Source organism: Triturus cristatus, chromosome 11 (assembly GCF_964204655.1).
Source record: "Triturus cristatus chromosome 11, aTriCri1.1, whole genome shotgun sequence".
Taxonomy (NCBI): domain Eukaryota; kingdom Metazoa; phylum Chordata; class Amphibia; order Caudata; family Salamandridae; genus Triturus; species Triturus cristatus.
The window spans coordinates 874,229,107-874,250,165 of NC_140594.1; the positions used below are offsets into that span (position 1 = coordinate 874,229,107).

Sequence of the window (21,059 nt, forward strand, 5' to 3'; positions counted from 1 at the left end):
CAGCAAGAGAGCCAACTGGGTCACCCCGGAACTCCTAGCGTCAAAGCGCACCTGCCGGAAGTTGGAGAACATATGGCACAGCGAGAAGTCGCTGGGCAGCTGCGCAGCCCACAAAGACGCCATCCGCAACCACCACCACCTCATCAGGACCGCCAAGAGGACCTCCTTCAAAGACCGCCTCGACAACAACGCACACAACAGCAAGGAGCTCTTCAACTTCGTGAAGGAACTCTCCAACCCCCAGCTCAAACGCCAACGACATCCCGCCTTCGCAAGCCCTGTGCGACTCCCTCGCCACCTTCTTCCACCGCAAGATCGCCGACATCCATGGCAGCTTCAACCCCCGAACGACCCTAACAGGCCCCAACACGCTGGACCCACCATACCCCACCGACCACGACCCCCTGACAACCTGGGCCAACGTGAGCATCGAAGACACAATCAAGACCATGGGCACAATCCACTGAGAGCTGGAAACACGCCAAATCAACGCCCTACTGAAGAAACCCGAGGCAGACCCGAGCATTCTCTCCGCGACATTTTCTGGATTTGGAAAGAAAACAGGCAGTTCAATAGTTTGATTCATGTGGAACTGCGATATCACTTTAGGCATGAAAGTGAGGTTAGTGCGTAGTACAACTCTGTTTGCGTGAACCTGTATGAATGGCTCTTGAATGGTTAGTGCCTGGAGTTCACTAACTCTTCTCAACGAAGTGATTGCCACTAAGAAGGCTACTTTCCAGGTGAGGAATTGAATCTCACATGAATGTAGAGGTTCAAAAGGTGGACCCATCAATCTGGTGAGGACCACATTCAGGTTCCACACCGGTGCCGGTGGGTGAGTTGGAGGAATCACTCTTTTGAGTCCCTCTAAGAAGGCTTTGATGGCAGGCACCTTGAATAAAGAGAGGTGCTGCCTGTTCTGAAGATAGGCCGCTATTGCGGTTAGATGTATACGGATGGAGTTGTATGCCAGATTGCATCGGTATAAGTGTAACAGGTAACAGATGATGTTCTGAATGGATGCATCCAGTGGATTAATGTCATTGTTTTTACAGTAAATGACAAACCGTTTCCATTTAGCCGCATAGCAAGCTCTGGTCGTGGGTCTCCTGGCCTCCTTGATGATATTCATACATTCTGGAGGCAGGTTCAGGTAGCCAAACTCGAAGACTTCAGAAGCCAGATCGCCAGGTTCAGCTGTTGCGGATCTGGGTGCTGAATTTCGCCATGGTTCTGTGTTAAAAGTTTGGGTGTTAGCCGCAGTCTTTGAGGCGGCACCACGGACAGTTCTAGCAATGTGGTGTACCATGGCTGGCGTGCCCACATTGGAGCAACCAGGATAAGTGTCATTGAGTATTGCCGTAGTTTGCGTGCCACTAGCGGTATTAATGGCGCTGGGGGAAAAGCACACGCAAATCTGCCTGACCAGTTCATCCATATCGCATTGCCCTGCGACTGTGGATGCGGAAACCTGGCGGCAAAGCTTTGGCATTTTGTGTTTTCCCTTGAGGCGAATAGGTCTATCTCTGGATGACCCCATGTGAGAAAGTGGCTCTGTATATACTGTTCCCTAATAGGTACAGGGTGTACAGAGTCCACAGTCCCCCAGAGGCTGATAGAGGTCAAAGTTAGGTATGACCTTACTCTCAAAAGTGGTAGCTTGGTCGAGCAGTAAGGCAGTACCAGAGGACAGTGTAAAGCATTTATTGTACACACTCAGTCAGCAAATGGTTTCACACACTCAATAACTGAACTCTAGGCCAATGGTTTATATATATAAAATATATGCTTGTTTTATTTTTAGAACCACAAAGGGGGTAAAAATATACTTTCTCAGAATGAGAGGTTGAATATAAATACTTTTGTGTTAAGCAATAAATTTGTGTAAACAGTCACAGTTGGTTGCAATAAACAATCCTATTTCCTAAACATAACAATGCATTGAGCTCAATGGTAAATTCAGGTTATTTGTAATAAATTACTTTTCAGATTACTTTTGGAATTCCAGGTCTGGCTCCTAGAACCAGCCTGGGGTCAGTATTCAGAATCAAGTGATGAAAGTCGACTTAATAACTGTAATGATTTTTAAATAATATTTAGCTATTTCAAAAGTTAGCACTTAGAAAATATTTCACAGAAAACATTCAATGGATCTCTATGGCAAGAAATTCAAATTGCAGGTAGAGTACTTTATCGTTACTTTAGTAATCCAGGACTGGGTGCCTAGACCCAGGACTGGGGTCCTTATCAAAAGCAGGTAAGTAATTTCGTTTGCAGAAATGGTACGATTTTAAAAGAATATTTCAAATTTGCAAAAATAGACACTTAGAAGAAATTTCACAGAAAAGCAGACAATGGTTTCCTATGGGAGAAAAATGAGTTAGAGGTAAGTATAGTTGTGAACACTTTTCAGAGTCAGGGCTGGGCACCAAGATCCAGCACTGGGAGCTCACCTAGGAGCAGGTGAGTAAATTCGTTTTTGTCACTTGGCTGATTTTTGGTGAATTTTTGCAGTTTTGAAAAGTTCACACTTAGAAGATTTTTGAAGAAAAAGCCAGTCAATGTTACCCTATGAGGAAAATGAAGTTAGCGGTTTAAGGGTAAGTACTCGACTGGTAGTGTTGAAATTCCGGGCATGGACTCAGGGGTCCCCCAGTGTCAGGTAGGTACAGTTGGTTCACCCTCAGCGGTTTCAGGGCGGCCGGGTGCAGAGAGAGTTGGGCCCAATGTTATCCTATGAGGGATAGGGGGGCCTTGGTTGGTGGCTGCTGTCTGGCAAGCCACGCGGCTGTGGGAGCTGGGCTCCTGGTCACTTACTCAGGGCAAGTGGGGAAGTAGGTTAGTGTAGAGAGGGCACTGCCAGGGCCACTCGGGCGGCTGGGTGCAGGGTGCTTTTGAGCCTTAGGGCGCTCAATGGAAGTCAATGGGAATGTTCCGGTTTGGAAAGAGGCTGCAGGCTCGGGGACGAGGATGTTTCAGGTGCCACCACCACTTCGAGAGGTAAGTTGGGTAGTTGTAGGTTAGGTGGGTACCCCGGGATTGGGCACAGGGGGTCGCAGGGCGCCGGGTGCAGGGGTGCCTTTTGACGTCGGGAATCTTACCCTCTGGTTGATCGCGGCTGGGGTGGCACTTGGTTCTGAGGCTGCAGGCTTCTTCCGGGATGTCGAGGGGGGTCCTTGGGTGCCGGACTCTGGGTCACAGTCGCCGTGGGGTCGTCCTCTGGGTCTTTGTCCACTCCGGCACTGGCCAGGCTTGGCTGGTGCAGAGTGTGTTGGGTCCGCGGTCCCGGGCTGGTGCAGGGATAGCAAATAGGTTTCTTGAGTAGAGCCTCTACTCGTGGGAGTCCCAGGGGCTTAGAGCTAAAAGGTAGCCAGGTCCTCCGGGGTTGGTGAGGTTGCTGGCCACGAGGGATGCCGCGCGGGTGCAGGTTCGAGAGTCGACAGGCCGGTAGGGCTGGGGCCAAAGCAGTTGGTGTCTTCTTCTCTTTTTAGCAGCTGCAGGGCAGGTCTTTGTTCTTCTTGCTCTTCTTGTCGTTTTCTATCTGGAATCTGAGGAAGGAAGGTTCAGGGTGCCCCTAAATACTAGATTTAGGGGCGTTACATGTAGGTGAAGGCCAGGGACCAATGGGTCCTTGTCCTGGGGTGGGTACACCCCCTATCCTGCCTCTCTCCTGTGGGAGGGGGGCAGTAGCCTAATCCTGATAGGGTAGGGCCTCCCATCTTCAAGATGGCGAGAGCCCGGAGATGTGCTTCACCTCGCCTCCCCCACCTGAGGGGTGGGGTGGGCAGGCTGGCACCTCCCCTGTTCTTGTATGGGGTTTCCGGCCAAGCTTCCCGCCAGAGTGGGGGGTTGCAGTGGCCTGGGGAAACTCCAAATGGCGGCATGCCTTTGAAGCTTCCCTTTGCTCATCCTGGGGAAGGAGATTTCTCACCTCACCCAGGATGTGCATTGTTGCAGGCCCGGGAGAGCAGGGGCTCTCCCACCCAGGGGTCCAGCAACGTGTCTGCTGTGTGGCAGCCTGGGCAGCCTCAGAGCAGACGTGGATTGTAAGTTAGCTGTAAGGGGGCATCTCTAAGATGCCCTCTGGGGTGCTTAGTACATTAAATCCTACACTGGCATCAGTGTGGGTTCAATGTGCTGAGAAGTTTGATACCAAACTTCCCAGGCTTCAGTGTTGCCAATATGGTGCTGTGGAGCTCGTGTTTGACAAGCTCTCAGCACCATGTACTCTTAAATGACAGCACTGCACTTACAGTGCCCAGGAATGGACCCGGGTACTGTAGGGGCACAGGGCTCCTGCTCCTGTGCCCACACCATAGGCGTAATGCACCCAGCTAGAGGGGTGGCTGACATATGCCTTGGCAGTGTAGGTGATGGGCATGGTACACAGTGATGTGTGCCATGTCGACTCTTTGTTTTGTCCTGCACCCAGACACTCAGCCTGCAAGGGCAGTGTGTGTGTAAGGGTACAGGGCCTCTGAGGGTGGCACAATGAGTGCTGCAGCCCTTAGAGGCCTTCCCTGGTCACAAGGCCCTGGGTACCTAGGGTACCATTTACTAGGGGCTGACATGTGGCTAGGGTTTGCCAATTTGGAGTTTGTGTGGTTTAAGGAAGGAACATAGGCCCTGGGCACCTGATTGGCAGGAACCCAGGGTACACTCAATCGAAGTACATTCAGCAATTTAGCAAAAAGTGGGGGCATACCATGCAAGAAAGATGGCACTTTCTCACACCCCACTGCTGGAAGTACGGTTGGAGTACTGATGGATGTAGCTCCCATTCGTGCATTTGGTGGCTGTGTCTACTGAGCAGATCCGCCATCTGGTTGTCCTTGCCCGGGAGGTGTTCCGCCATGAGGAACATGTTCCTCTGAATGGCCCACTTCCACATGCTCTGAGCCAGATGAGACAACTGTGGAGAGTGTGTTCCTCCCTGTTTCTGTATGTAGTACATGGCAGTCATGTTGTCCGTTCGGATCAACACGACTTTGTTGCACAAGTGTACTTTGAATGCCTTCATTGCCAGGAAGATAGCCATCAGTTCCAGAAGGTTGATGTGCATCTTCCGTTGCTGTGTCGTCCATAGTCCCTGCACTGTGTAATTGAGTACATGAGCTCCCCATCCCTGGAGAGACGCGTCCGCTGTCAGTATTATTTGTGGAACAGGCTCTTGAAACGGTCGGCCCTGCAAAGGTTGTGTGGATTCCACCAATGCAGAGAGTTGTATGCCCGACCGCTCACCAACACTAGGTCTTTCAACTGTCCTTGAGTCTGATTCCATTGACGTGCCAAGCACTCCTGAAGCGGGCGCATATGTAGTCTCGCGTGCGGGACTATGAAGATGCAGGAGGCCATCATGCCTATCAACTGCATGAACACTCGCGCTGGAAGGGAGTGTTGTGGTCTGAATTTTTTTATCAGCAGTTGCATGCTGTTGATTCTCGCTAAATTTGGCTGAGCTTTGGCAGCCAGAGTGTCTATAGTCGCGCCCAGGTACTGCCGTACGTGGGCGGGTTGGAGATGTGACTTTGGATAATTCAGTGAGAATCCCAGACTGTGAAGAAGGTGAATGGTGTGGGATATGTGGCTGGCACACTGCTGGGCTGACTTTGCCTGAACAAGCTAGTCGTCCAGGTAAGGGAAGACGTGAATGTGCTGTCTCCTTAAGTGTGCGGCCACTGTCGCCAGGCACTTGGTAAAGACTCTGGGCGCTCTTGTTACTCCGAAAGGGAGTACTTTGAACTGATAATGCTGATCCTGAAGAGTGAACCTGAGATATTTTTTGTGTGATGGGTGTATGGATATGTGGAAATACGCATCCTTTAAATCTAGTGTTGCTAGGAAGTCTCCCTGACTGAGTAACGGCAGAACCTGCTGGAGGGTGAGCATATGAAAATGCTCTGACAGAATGTATTGGTTGAGGGGGCGGAGGTCTAGTATAGGTCGTAAAGACCCGTCCTTTTTTGGGATTAAGAAGTACAGAGAGTACACCCCTGACCCCCGCTGTTCCATAGGCACAAGCTCTATGGCTCCTTTTTGCAGCATACTTAGTACTTCTTGCTGCAATAATGTTAAGTGCTCTGCGGACATAGGACGGTGTCTTGGTGGTATGTTGGGTCGATTGGATGTTAATTCCAGACAATAACCGTACTGGACAATTTCTCTGACCCACCTGTCTGTGGTGATGGATCTCCAGACTGGCAGGAACTGTTGGAGTCTCTCCCCGACCGGTGTTATGTGGGCGGGGGGCAGCGACAAGACGTCACTGTTTGTTATTGGCGGAGGACCTGGTGTTGTTGTGTCCTCGTCCTCTGCCTTTGGTGCTGGATCCACGATATCCACCCCTATTGTTTTTATTATAGGTACTCTGGGTACCTCCTCTACTGTTCTGCTGCTGGGACCCCTGACCTCTAGCTGCTCCTCTATTCCCGGGGCGATGAAAGGAGCCACTCCGAAACTGCTGCGACTGTAGAGCCCCATAGATTTCGCAGTTTCAGTGTCCTTTTTAATCTTTTCCAGTGTAGTGTCAACCTCGGGGCCAAATAAAAAGTCTGGGTTGACTGGTTGATTCAAGATATTATTTTGAATCTCAGGTTTGAAACCTGATATTCTCAGCCATGCGTGCCTCCTCAACATCACACTAGTGTTGATTGCCCTTGCTGCAGTGTCAGCTGCATCCAGTGCGCATTTGATGGACGCATTTGTAATGAGTTGTCCCTCTCTGATGAGGAGCTCCGCTCCTTCTTTGTATTAATCTGGTAGGTGTTCTAGCAGTGTTTCTAGTGTATCATAGTGTGACCTGTCGTATCGGGCCAGGAGTGCCTGAGTGTTGGCAATGCGCCAGATGTTTGCTGCTTGTGCTGCTACCCTTTTGCCCGATGTTTCTAGCACTTTGGACTCCTTGTCTGGAGGAGGAGCATCACCTGTAGTCTGCGAGTTAGCTCTCTTGCGAGCATTAGAAACTACCATGGAGTCCAACGGCAATTGACCTTTAATGTATATGGGGTCTCCGGGTGCAGGTTTGTATTTTTTCTCTATTCTGGGGTTCAATACCCGTGCCCTGGTGGTGTCCTTAAAGATGTCCTTAGCATGTTTAAGAACCCCTTTCAGCATTGGTAGAGTCTTGACCGTTCTTTCTGATGTGGAGAACGTGTCCACTAAGAAATCCTCCTCCACAGAGTCAGAATGGAGTTCCACTCCGTGATTGGCAGCTGCCCTTTCAATGAGGGCGTTAAAAGCAGCAGTATCTTCAGTGGGAGATGGTTTGATATTGTAAAGATGAGTGTCAGGAGCATCTTGTGGGTCACCTTGGTCAGTAGGGTCTCCCCATGCTTGATATTGGTTTTGCTGTTGGTCATCAGGGTAATTATCGACAGGATAAGTGGTATCCTCCCCAATATAGCCCTCTCCTGCATCATGTTCTGAGTGTGTAGGAGAAAAGGATGGTGGTTCCTGATGATAGGTGTGGAATGTTTCTACAAGCACCGACGTCGAACCTGATGCCAGTTTCCTTTTTAGTGGAATCTTGTAGGAGTCCAAAGCCTTCTCTGGAACAATTCTCCGCTTGCGGAACAACAGCCTACCAGTGTCGGCGTCGATAAACTGGTCCTGCGAGTCCTCGACATCGGTTCTTTCCGTGGACACTGGCCGTGGTTGTTCGACACTCCTCCTAAGTTCGAACATCTTCGGCGTCCCCGGTGGCGGCAATCCAAACTTGATCGGTGCCGGCGCCGAGTGAGCTTTGGCGACTTTGTGTGGTTCGGGACCCGTTTTTGGTTCGAGGGTTGCCCGTTCCCTGATGCGCTGTAGGGACTCCGACACCTGTTGCAGCATGAATGCAGACGGTGCTTTGGAAGCGATAGGCTCTTTGGAGACCGGCCTCGACGCCGTCTCCGGTTTCCTCCCAGCCTTCGTGTTTTCGATCCGAAGTTTGGGATCGACGCCTGGTTGATTCGAAAGTTTGGCGGTCGCCGCACTCGTCGGTGGTGACGTAGTCAGATTGATCACCGTGACCTTGGTGGTCGGTGCCCCAACCTTCGGTGCCATAGGCCGTTGCGTCTTCTCGGGACCGAGGGCCTTCTTCTGTGTCTCGGCGCCGAAGCCCTTTTTTGTTTTCTCGGTACCGAAGTCCTCCTTTCTTTGGTCGGTTCCGATGTCCCTTTTCTGTGTCGACGCATTGGAGGGCTTCGAAGCCTTCGATCCGACTTGAACCAGTTGCACTTTCGGTTTCGATTTGACCGGTGCTGGTTTTGGTTTCGCTTTCACTGAACCGAATCCAGTCTTTTTTTATAGCGTTGGCTCTTTTGAAATGTTCGAAGCCGGGCCTTCAGGTGGGGCTGTAGAACGAGCCGACTGATCTTGGGTAAGGCCCGCAGGCGATCCCTCGACCTGAGCCTTAGCAAGACTGTGTCCTTCTGCCTCCGTATCGACGGATTGGCCTAGCTCCTCTCCCGAGCTATCTTCCTCGGCCCCAAGGGCCTCATCTTTGTCTCCTACCTCGTCGACGACGTCTTCGTCCTCGAAGATCACATCATCGTCGTCAGAATGGGATTCAGGCTCCGAAGCATGGCTCGAGTCTATCTCTTCGACGCTCTCGACTTCCTCATCCTCGGTGCTGAATATGTTAACCGGGTTAGGCGCCGATTGTTTGGCCTCCAATCTAGCCGCCAGTCGATTCCGAAGTGTCTTCTTTGACCGGAACCGGGCGCAGGCCATACACCTTGACTCATCATGATCCGGTGATAAACATTTGTTACACACCGGATGGACGTCGATGTGTGGATATTTCGCATGACATAAAGGACATCTCTTGAAGGGAGTCCTCGATTCCATCCTCGAACGTCGATCGATGGTCGGACCGAAACTAGGTCCGAGAAGTGTGAATAAATCCGAGAACAGGTCTAAATATTTGTCGATACCGAACGCAAACAATACCGACGATACCTAAAGGCTTTTGGCCTTAAATAAAGTTTTCCTAACTTGAGCTAAAATAAGCACATCCGAATCCAATGGCGGAAAAAAACAATCTGAGGATGGAGAGGATGCCCATGCGCACTGTAGTCCATGGGAGGAGCCACCTATCTCGTGATACTTCGAAGACTCTTCCAGGACAACAATGTGCAATCATCCGGACCCAACACTAGGCGGCGATCTATGCACAGATATGAATTGAGCAGCCCACATGCCTCGAACACCTATATCTACCCTTAAAATAGACACATGTGTACATATCAGCCACTCCTATGGCAGGCCTTAACAATCCTGGAGGCAGAGTGCTTGGTAACATGTGAGATGGTGCTGTAGCATGAGCTGAGCCTGTCTGCAGCTTTCGGAACCATGTCCTTATAGCTGTTCTATGATATAGCCTACCATATACTCTTAAAGTGCCTTATAATCTTAAACGGTTATGGTAACTATGGTTTGGCTTTATCAAAACATGTCGTGTAAGGTGTCTAACCTTTGGAATAATACCCCCATACCATTTCTGGTGATGAGGATATTATTCCCCCCTTCTAGAGGGAGAGTTAAAATCCTACTTTGCTGTTTAACTCGAACCAAAGCCTCAGCATCACAAAATGGATGCTGCTGCCACAGACACGAGTCTGACCTCCTGCTGCTGGGAGTGATCCTGGCAAGGGAGGCTTGGATAATAGGTTTCCTGCTTGGGGAGGTGCTAGCACCTCCCCAGACAGACTTTAGTGTATTGGGGCAGGGAGGGCTGAAAGGAATGAGACATGCCTGGGGCACACAAGGTGTCCCATGCATAGTCCAGTTCAAACCGGTGCTGGGGCACTCCAGCCCCAGTCCTGGCGCGAAACTGGACAAAGGGAAGGGGGTGTAACCACCCCCCTCCCAGGTCCCACCCATAAGGCGTGACCTAGCAGGCAACCCAGCCCCCCAGATTAGTACAAGTGTGGTAGCTGGGCCCCAGGAGATTAGATTATCCTGAACCTGCAACTTGAACAGAAACTCTGGACCTTCGACATTCGACGAAAGAAGAAGACTGAAGAATCTCCCTTGTGGCCAAGGAGTGGCTACCCTGTGCAAACAGGCACCATCAAGAGACTTACCCTTTGCTTTGCTGAAGTTCTACGAGGGACCGACTGCAGAGCCCGACCAGAGCCTTGACTTCCAGACTTCTCCGACCCCGATCCACATCCACAGCCGAGCTGAGATCCGTGGAGGCGACGAGAGACGTGGGACCGGCTACCTGGGAAAAGTGGCGAGTATCTTCCAGCGCAGCTTCTGAGGCACCCTCGAAGTTGTGCACCGGGGATTGAGAAGCCCCAACCCCAAGCACCATCTGCACCAAAGATCAGCCCCCCACACTCAATGAGTCCTGCGTGGGGCCCTTCTGCATTTTCCTGCTTGCCTCGTCTGTCCGGTTGCTTGCCCGTTGGCTAGCGGCCTTTGCGACGACACACCTTTGAATTTCCACTGCTGGTTTGGCTCCTCCAGACTGGCTCCTGCTCCTCTGCAAAAGAGAAGCAACCCAGGCCTTCCTGGTCTGCACCAAAAGCAAGTCCTCCATTCAACGTGGGTTCCGCTTGCCAAGGCTTGGTGAGTCCTAGTTCGACTTCGACGCCGCCGACAGCAAGAGCCTTCGTGGGACAGCTCGCCTCCTGGTCCTGGTCGTCCTCGACGTCTCCTGGTACCTGTGGCTGCTGCGACAAGCTTCACCTCTTCACCTGTAATCTTCACGACATCGCCTGGTTCCTTCCTGGTTCCACATGGTCACTGGCTAGTGACCCAGACTCTGTCCCTTCTGCTTGCAGGTATCCTTTCTTCTTGATCCCGGCCTTGGGATCCACCGGACACTCTTCACTGACTGCCTGTCAGCAACTTTCCTTCAGGCATCCATAGAAGTCCACGACGAAACCCGACGCAAGTTCACACCTATGCACCCGCAGCCCGTGGGCTAGGTAACTTGGGTACTCCGGTACTCACAAGGGTATTGACTATCCTAGGGTCTAGTTTCCGAGTCTCGACTTTCTAGCTATACCAGAAGTGTCCTAAAACTGCTTATTTCTAACTGCTAGTGATTCTATCGACTTTTACGCATTACGCGTGAGTGTTTCCACTCTGCACCTGAATCCCGTGGGCCTCCCACTTCCTAACGGATGGTAGTGTAGTATAGCCCCAGCGATTCCCTAGGCCTAGGCCTATTCTCTTTCCGTGACAGTGGTCCTTATACCACTTCTCTAGTATATGGTTTGTGTGGCCCCTAGGGCCTAACTGTATTACTTAATGTATGCTTGAATAAGACTGTGTTGTACTTACCTCGAATCTCAAAGAGTGCTGAGGGTTTGACTAGAATAAATACACTTTATTTTATATATATATATATATATATATATATATATATATATATATATATATATATATATATATATATATATATATATATATATCTGTTGTGGTGTCCTTTCATTTGGTATTCAAGGTTATATATGGTATAACAGCTGGCTTCACATGCCATTCAGAGTTTAGCCCAAGACTGCTCTTGTCCATGCTACCACTAGGATAGCTGGTCTATAAGGTTGACTTTACAACCAATCACCATAAGGGTTGTTTGGACTGATATAAGGTGTACACTAGAACTAGTGACATCATACATCAGGCCAACTTCTCACTGTAGGCTCCACAGTCTGGAATACAATTACTCAACTCTAACCAAAAAACTGTCATGGACAAAGCCCACAGTCATTCCGTTGGCTACAACTGCCACTTGATTGAGCCTTTTCATGTCAGTGAACCTCACAAAATATTTCTCCATAGAAGGACTATTTCACATGAGACATGCAATTACTCTCCTCATACTTCATAACCTCTTAGTATAGACCCAGAAGACAGAGGTTTTTGCACAATGTTGAAATATTTTGCTTTTGATAGTACCAAACAAATCTCCGTTTGGTGTAGAACTCTTAAGGAAATACCGGTGTAATACCCCAGACTATATATTCCAATCTGGAATGCCATGATTGTCTCTGTTTAGGAGAACTGTGAAGTATGTTTCCATCCATGGGAAATGTACTGCTGGTAAGTGTATATGGAGTTTTTGAGCCCAATGCTGAATAGGTTGAGCAACCCTGGAAAACTGTAGGCATCATGTGCCTACCTGCTTCATTCCTGTTGCATTATCTGCTAAATTTAGTATCACCTTCCCCTTAAAGATGTCTTTGAATTAAAAAAAAAACTATAAATACATATGTTATCTGTAGGGCAGTGCCCCTCTTCATCATGGTCACTCACTTTTTGACACTGGTACTGATTTTTTCGACTGATGAGCACGGGCCCATGCTAGCCAGGCCACCGTGCCAGTGCACGTTCCCTAAAAGAAGGTAAAATGTTCCAATTGTAACACAATTGGCACAAACTTTGGCACCCCTGTAACTCTTGAGTAAGTGGTACCACTGGTACCTAGGGCATGGGTACCAAAGAGTGTCCCTAAGGGCTGTAGCATGTATTATGCCACCCTAAGGACCCCACACAAATAACATGCAGTCTGCCATTGGTGACTGCGTGTCATGGTGCAAACCATGAGTAAAAGCACAACATGGCACACTCACTGTGTGCCATGCAAAAGTCACTGCATATAATATATGTAAGTCACCAATATAGCAGCCCTTGTAGTCCTAAGACAGGGTGCATTACAGTACACGTGAGGGCATATCTGAATGAGCAGAAATACCCCTAAGCTGTCTAGTCCAATTACTAGATGATACAAGTGAACAGGGGAGCCATCTTGAGTATATGTACTGGGCACTGGTCATTACGGGTTCCCCAGCTACATGATGGCTTTACTAAACCTATGGTGTTTGGTATCAAACACCTTGGCTTAATAAATATGTACTGATGCCAGTAAAAAATGTATTCTGACATTATGCCCATTAGGGGAAGCGGCAGTAGACGGTCTCCACAAGAGGGTAAAGGTAAAACGGTGTGTGTGCCTTCAACTTTAAGTACACCTTCAGTCATTATTGAACCTGAGATAAGAAAGCAGGAACCACTCTTACCTAAAAGGGGTATGATCTGTGTGTTTTGCACAACTCTAACAAAAACAAATTAAAGGTAATCTTCTCCTTTGAACTCACATGACTTTCGAAGTAACAGCCGCTTGGAGGGGGTAAACGAGAACACAAGATTCTCAAGAAATGTCTTTAGGCAAAGCAGCACAGCTTACACAAAACCGTGCAGAGGACTTTCATCAATGCAATTGGCCACTATATAAGGGTATGATTGCCATGTTATTAAGCTATTAGCACCATGTTGTTGGTTTATGGCATGCATGTGGAACGTTTGTGGTTGACCTGTTCTGTTTCTCAAAGCCTCAATGAAAGAAAGCAATGAGGAATTCATCTTTGCAATTCTATCACAAAATGTCAGAATAAAACTGACAGACTGTCACAGTAAAACTGATCGCTTGAGCTTCTGACATCACATGAAACACTTCAGTCTCCACTTCGTCCAGTGGGTACAATCCAGACACAAGTTCCAGATCGAGTTCTTAGAAACAAAGTCACTTTAATTTGGATTCCCTCACTTGTATTTTGGTTAAACAAACCGGCAAATTTGATGAAATGAACTTGAAACCCATCCTTTATTTGATGAATGAGAGGTTTATTTAAAAAGAAAATATAGGGCGTTATTGCTCTATTCAAGGTTCTTATGGTAGGGACTGAGAGATCAAGAATACACACATACATATGTGAAAATGTGACAAATTTCTTTGGATGCATCATGCTGAAGGACCCAGAGTGTTGTGGGATTCCACACAGGTTATGAAAGAAAATTTTGCTAAAAGAAATTATGTCTCTACAGCATCATGAAGCTGTGACATGCGAGGATATACCCCAGCAAAATAGCTCTAGGTCCATTGGGTACAAAATTGGGGATGTTCTTAAGTTGTGTCAGTGAGAACTGCATTATGAATTAAGACTTCCAGATATCAAACAGAAAACAGACTTGAAATCTCAATGGAAAACCAGACTTTAGACAGACAGTACATAAAGAGATTGATCACCATTCAGCAGCAGAGAACAATTCCTGATTGTTATTATAAATCAGTGAAAAATGTTGGCTTAAAGATCTGCTTTGTTGATCTTTAAACAATATCACTGGGTTAAAGCACAGTATGAAACAATGTAACAGTTTCTTCAGTAGCAGATGGAAAAGATTACAACCTGGGCCTTGGCAAATGAAATGAAAAGCGATATTTATAAAGTGCTGACTGCCACTCCGAAAGGAGCATCCTAGCGCTGGTATGGAGGTAAGAGGAAACCCTGATGTTCTTAAATGAGAGAGAGACAGAGTTAATCTGAAGATCCGAAAATCCAGGTCTTTAGTGCTTTCCTATATTGTGTTCCAGATTTTAACATTCTCAGATGCATTGGCAATCGGTTTTAGGCTCTGGTACCTAATAAGGCCATTGTTTTTCCTCCCTTTGTTTTGCATCTAAAACTGGGAGGTTTGAGCAGGTTGGCTGACGAGAACATGAGGGTTCTGGTTGTAATGTAGGGGGTAAATCATGATGAGAGGTATTCTGGCCCCAGTTTGAGTTAGGCTCTAAAGGTGATTAGGAGAATCTTAAAGAGTATTCTCTTATGTAGTGGGAGCCAGTGAAGGGTTTTTAGGGCTGCAGATGCGGAGGACCTTTGTGGTAGTTTTAATACCAACCGAGCCGCTGCATGTTCGACTACTTGGAATCTTTTTAATGTTTGTTAATTGGCTCCTGTTAGGAGGCTGTTGCAGTAGTCTAGTCGTGAGAGGATCAGGGCGACTGCTACTGATTTCCTTGCAGCGAGTGGACGTAAATCGAAAATAAATTTCAAGGATTTTATAAGGCTGAAGCAGGTCCCTGCTATAGTCACTGCACGTGGTTGGAAGGTGAAGGCGGAGTCAAACTGTGCTCCAAGGTTTCTTGCAACCTTCACCGTATCAGGCCACCACTTGCCCAGCAAGAATGAGACCTCTTTTCCTAATGGTAAGATCTCAGTTTTATCGGTGTTGCACCTGAGGTGGTTGTCCTTCATCCACTGGATGACCTTGGTTAGGCATCTTTTGAAGTTGAGTTCAGCGTCCGTGGAGTTGTGATCTAGGGATAAGATCATTTGGGTACTGTCTGCATAGGAAGTAACTTCGATCACGAATGATGCTATCAGCGAGATGAGTGGGGTCATGTAAATGTTAATAACAGTGGGCTTAGAAATGAGCCCTGTGGCACTCGTGTTGTGATGGTACGCTCAACAGATAGGAAAGTTCCAAGGGACACAGCTTGCCTGCACTCGGAAAGGAAGGATTTTAGTCATTCCAAGGCAGTGTTAGAAATACCACTGGATTTGAGTCTTGACAGGAGAATACTGTGTGACATAGTATCAAATGCAGCCGATAGGTCGAGTAGGATCAACACAGCCTTCCTGCCTCTGTCAGCTATCATTTTTAGGGTGTCCGGGATTTCCAGGAGTGCAGACTCAGTGGAGTGCTTGGGGCGGAAACCGGATTGTTGAGGGTGGAGGATGTTGGCAGCCTCGATGAATTTAGTTAGTTCTTTATGAACACATTTTTCTGTGATTTTCCCCAATAAGGGAAGCAGTGATATGGGGCGAAGGTTAGAGAGGACAGATGGGTCAATATTTGGCTTCTTTTTCAAAGGTTTCACTATCGCTAACTTCCAATCATCTGGCACTGTACCTGAGCTTAAGGAGGAGTTAATAATCAGGTTTATTATTGGGTTAACCGGGTCTACAATTTGGTGGAGAATCGTGGGAGGGCAGGCATCCAGGGGAGAACCTGATTTGCATGACACAATTGCTTCACGCGTTTGTTCCAGTAACACTGGTTCAAATGAGCAGATGGAGTATTTAGTAGTGTCAGAGTCGTGCTCCGAGGCGGCGTACTTAGTAGGGACAGGGTCCCTAATGAAGTCCTTTTGGATATTCAGGATCTTTTCTTCAAAGAGCATTGATATTTGATCACATAGCCTCTGAGAAGGAGGTAATTCTTTCTGTAGTGCTTTGGGATTGGTGAAGGACTTTACAACCGAGAAAATTATCTTTTGGTCTAGATTAGCCTCCTGTATTTTGTTTGAGAACTATTCCTTTTAGGCTAGTTAGATCTGTGTGTGGTAAAGCTTTCTCCTTATTTTAAATGTTTGTTTCTCTCCCGCATCATAACATCTTCTCCATTTACGCTCTTGTCGCTTACATTGATGATGTGTTTAAGGGTGGGCGTAAATCAGGGGGCTTTATGGGTTGATTTTTTCTCATTCTAGTTGGGTTCATCTTGTGGGATAAGTTCATTGCTAACTGCAGTCATCCAAGTATGGAAGAGACGCAAGTCTACTGCAGTGTTCCCTGTTAGGGCAGGCACCTGAGCCTGGGCAATAGTAGCCAACTTGGGATTGCGGGCTAGTTGTGTCCATTTACGCCTGGACTGGAGGACGGCAGATTGGTTGTCAAGGCAATTCGTCAGTGGGATCTTGAGTGTGAGAGGGACGAATGCAACTTCTCATCAAAGGTAGATGTTGGGGGGGGGGGGGGGTCGCAATTTATTGAATGACAAATGTAAGCTTTTGGCCTGATTATGCAGTCTTTTAATAAACTGAAGTATATTGTGTGTACAACTGATCCTGGTGAGTAATGGTCAGATTGGGTGGAAGGGAGAGCTGCACGTCATCCTGCTCTAAATGCCAAATATGCACATGGAGGGGGGAAAATGAAGACTGGAGAATAAGTGCAGAATGAAGTCAACAATACTCTCTTCTGGGTATTACTGTGCATTTCACAGAACTATAAACTATAACAGAATTTATTTTACTTTGTGTTATTGCTCCAAGACTGAAATGAAATGCATTTTGATTGGACATACAGAATATAAAACAAGAACTATACTTACTTTCCAAGCCCAATGAAGGGGAACACAGCCACATAATAAAACACACAGATCAGGAAGATCAGCCACAGTGACAGGGAAAAGTCTTTCACATCAGTAAGTTTAATCACTTCACCTGTAAATACACAGAACGGTCAAACTTCATCCAAAGAAAAAGGCAAAATAAATATTATTAATTCAAAGCACATGTATACATATATATTTTTTTCTTGGGGAAAAATATATATAGCGCAAACTCGAGCACTTTACATGAGCACCAGTTGAGTTACAGGCGGACACACTCATTTTTTTAGGCACAGGGAGATCAAGTGATTTGCCAGAATCACAGGGTGTTGAGTGTCCCTGCCGAGAATCAAACCCGGTTCCCCAGTTTCAATGGCGACCGCTCTAGTCATTAGGCCACATCCTCTCTTTTATTGACAGAAACAAATGTACACATGTAATTAATTGTCTTAGCCCACAAACTCTTTCGCTGTAGTAACTGGAGGCTATTGTGAGCTAGGCTAGAATACTATATAGAGAATATTAGTACAAGGTCCGGATAACTGGGACCTTTTACAGGCCCCACTTTGAGCCCCATCCACTCCCAAAATATTATATGCAGGCAATGAACATAATTGCATGTGGAGGATTGTTGCTTGTAAACTTAATGGCCCCCATTGGCTACTTAGCAGATATTTCTTAACTTATGTATCTATTGTATAGCCTGAAAGAGGGAATGACCAGAAGAACAGTGGAGCAGTGCAGGGACTGACTTGGGGTAAATCGCTGAATCTAGTGCTACCCTTCAGAAAGGAAGGGTTATGACCATATTGAACATAAACAATGGGCTCCACTTAAAGGATCACCTTGGCTGCAAACGCGAGCCAGTGCAGAGAACTCAACAGGTGAAAACATGCAGTGTCCAAGTATCTAACATAAGGTGTAAGCTCAGCTGCCTATTTTCCACCACAGAAGCTGAACAAGGCAAACCCACATACAAAGTGTTGCAATATCAAACCTTAACCCAATGAAAGCCTTCAAAGCAAGTAGGTACGGAGAAATGTCAAGGGAGGGACATAGCGGCCTGAGATGCATTACTGGGTTTTGATATCCAGGTTCCTCACAACTTTCACGGGGAACAGGCAAATCTCAATCGCAGATGCTGGAGCCATAAACAGTCCAGAACACAATTTTGTCTGTGTTTATTTTTAGCCAGTTAACCAACTCATAGCTATTTAAAAAGAAAACATGGGAGGAGGAGCCAAGCGTCGGACCAAGATGGCCGCCTGAGATCTCTGCTCCGCCACTGCCGTCCCCCTAGACCCACCATCCTGATATTAATCCTGCCCCTAAAGGTCCACGATCTTAAGCAGAGAGCGAGCGGTGCCGTTTGCCGAGACTCCGACCTCCCGACGTCACCTGGGACTGGAGATACATGCTCCGTTCGCTTGGGCCTGTCCGCTAGTCTCGAGCCGGGGACTGAGGTGAGGACACTGCGGCTGGAGCGAGGGGTGAAGTCGGCGGCCCGGACTGGAAGTCGCCGGTAGGAGCGAAACTCCCGTATACCGCATAATCTTGCCTCCTGTGGCGGCGCACTGAACGTGACCGGAGTGGAGGAGGGAATCCCCCCACTCCTTCTAGGCCAAGCGTCATAGAGACTGCTACAGCAGCGCATTACCAGAGATCGACGCTGCGGCCTAGTGCTGCCGGCACGTTGACGATCTGCCTGTGAGGTGGGAGCAAGCCTCTCCCTCTTCCTCTTACCTCGGTGGCAGTGGTTGCGGAGGGAGGCTGGAACTGGGACCGAGCGGCCTCCTTTTCCGCGCTGCCCCCGTCTGCCTTCTAGCCTAAAATGCGAGCGCGCAACAGTGACGACGTGGGACCAGGACCCATCGGAGCCAGACTACAGAACTAAGAAGGGGCTGGGACACTGCACATACAGGGATGCAGCTGTTTTGAACTCGGTGTGGGTGCGTTGACCTTTTTTCCTCTCGCCGGTGGGCACCTGCCCTGTGCCCCCCCCCCCCTCCCCCTGGCATCCTTTTTAGGTCTCACCTGACCCAGCTCATGCACTGGTCTGGCGAGACTTTTGAGAGGGCTCAAAAAATGCTACCATGGCCAGCCTAGAGCTACAGTGCATGTTCGCGGGCGAGCGCTTAGGAGCAGAGGCTAGCAAACCTAGTCATGCTCATTCAGTGCTCGCTATCACTTTCACCAACGATCACTTTCGCGGCGCCCCTTTGATGTTCTCGTTCAAAGAACAAACATCAAAGAACATATGTTAATGCTTTGCTGCGCCCATTTGACTTACAATGTGCTTTCTCTTTCCACAAACTCGATGTTTGTGTTCCTTTATTTTGAGATGCTTTTAGTATTACTGTCACACACACAACCACACACACACACAACCACAACCACACACAACCCCACACACAACCCCACGTACAACCACACACACCACCCCACACACACACACACAACCCCCCCACACACACACAACCCCCCCACACCCCCACACAAACCCCCTACACACCCAACCACACACAAATACAACCACACCCATACACACACAACCCCCCCACACACACAACCACACACACACAACCCCACACACACACAACCCCACACAACCACAACCCCACACACACACAACCCCACACACAACCCCACACACACACAACCCCACACACACACAACCCCACACACACACAACCCCACACACACAACCCCACACACACAACAACACACAAAACCACACACACACCACACACACACCCAACCACAACCACACACACAACCACACACAACCCCCCCACACACACAACCACACCCACAACCCCAAATACAACACCACACACACACACCCAACCACACAACCACACAACCACTCACACACACTCAACCACACACACACACACTCAACCACACACACACTCAACCACACACACAACCACACACACAACCACACACACAACCACACACACAACCACTCACTCACACAACCACTCAAACACACACAACCACTCAAACACACACAACCACACACACAACCACTCACACACACAACCACACACAACCACACATCCACACCCACAACCGCACCCACAACCACAACTGCGCCCTCACCCACAACCACACCCACAACACACCCAACCCCATGTACAACCACACAACCACACGTACAACCACACACCCAACCACACACAAACTGCAACACCCAAACAGCCACACACAAACAGCCACACACACACACAACACACAACCACCACACACAACCACCACACACAACCACCACACACACAACCACAACCACACACACAATCACACACACAACCACACCAAGCATTGGCATAGCCAATAGGTCTCGCCTTTGGGACCTTATAAGTGTTTAGCCACGCAACAGCTGATGTGGTTGCACCAAGGCTATTGTGCTGCATAACTAAATACTTAGAAGGTGCCAAAACCAAGACCTATTGGCTATGCCAATGCTTGTTGAATTTGCGCCGCATTTTGCCTACCAGGGCGGTTTTGGCAGCAGTGATGACACAGTGCTCTCTCGGAAGGCCGGGAACAGTTGGGGGCACCACTATCATACATAAGTGCTGACCACTGGCGTGACTCCTGTGCTCCCCACGCCCAGCCAAGCGGACCGCCCCCACTGGACTACTCTATGCACGGAGGGCCCCCCGAATTCGCTGACCCTTCAATCGCTTGCTGCAAGGGCCTTGTCCAAGCATCACCTGAGTGCCCTGAGATCCGGAGGACCAATGGCGAGCAAAACAGACACAGATAAGAACCAGCCCATGGTGACCAAGGGGTTGAAGCAGGTCCAAGCAAATAAACTGGACCGCTATACTCTGCCCAAAGGCTCGCTGACGGATCCCCATCACGCCCTTAAAGTGGTGGAGGACTCCGCGAGCCCCGCTCCGGAACTGACCCTGCAAGATGTTATGGCTGCCATAGAAGGGGTCAAATTATCTCTGGAACACAAAATGGACACTATATCCATAGAAGTGAACCTCATCCGGGCGGATCTTACTAAAATAAATGAAAAAGTAAAATCCCTGGATATCAAAACGGCCAGTCTGACAGACGTGTCACAGCTCCAGCAAGAAGTAAGTGATCTCAAATCTTTCTGCGAGACGGCCGAACGTAAACTAGACGACTACGAAGGGAGGTCTAGA

The 21,059-nt window shown here is 48.5% G+C and overlaps 1 protein-coding gene across 2 annotated transcripts in view; it reads right to left on the reverse strand.

The window, feature by feature from the left end:
* The window catches only part of MFSD1 (major facilitator superfamily domain containing 1), a 166,860-nt gene that overhangs the window by 84,194 nt on the left and 61,607 nt on the right, over positions 1 to 21,059 (reverse strand). For both annotated transcript variants that reach the window (XM_085634734.1, XM_085634735.1), the window contains exon 9: positions 16,897 to 17,008. In XM_085634734.1, coding sequence (XP_085490860.1) covers positions 16,897 to 17,008 — 112 coding nt within the window. The remainder of the gene's footprint in view (positions 1 to 16,896; positions 17,009 to 21,059) is intronic.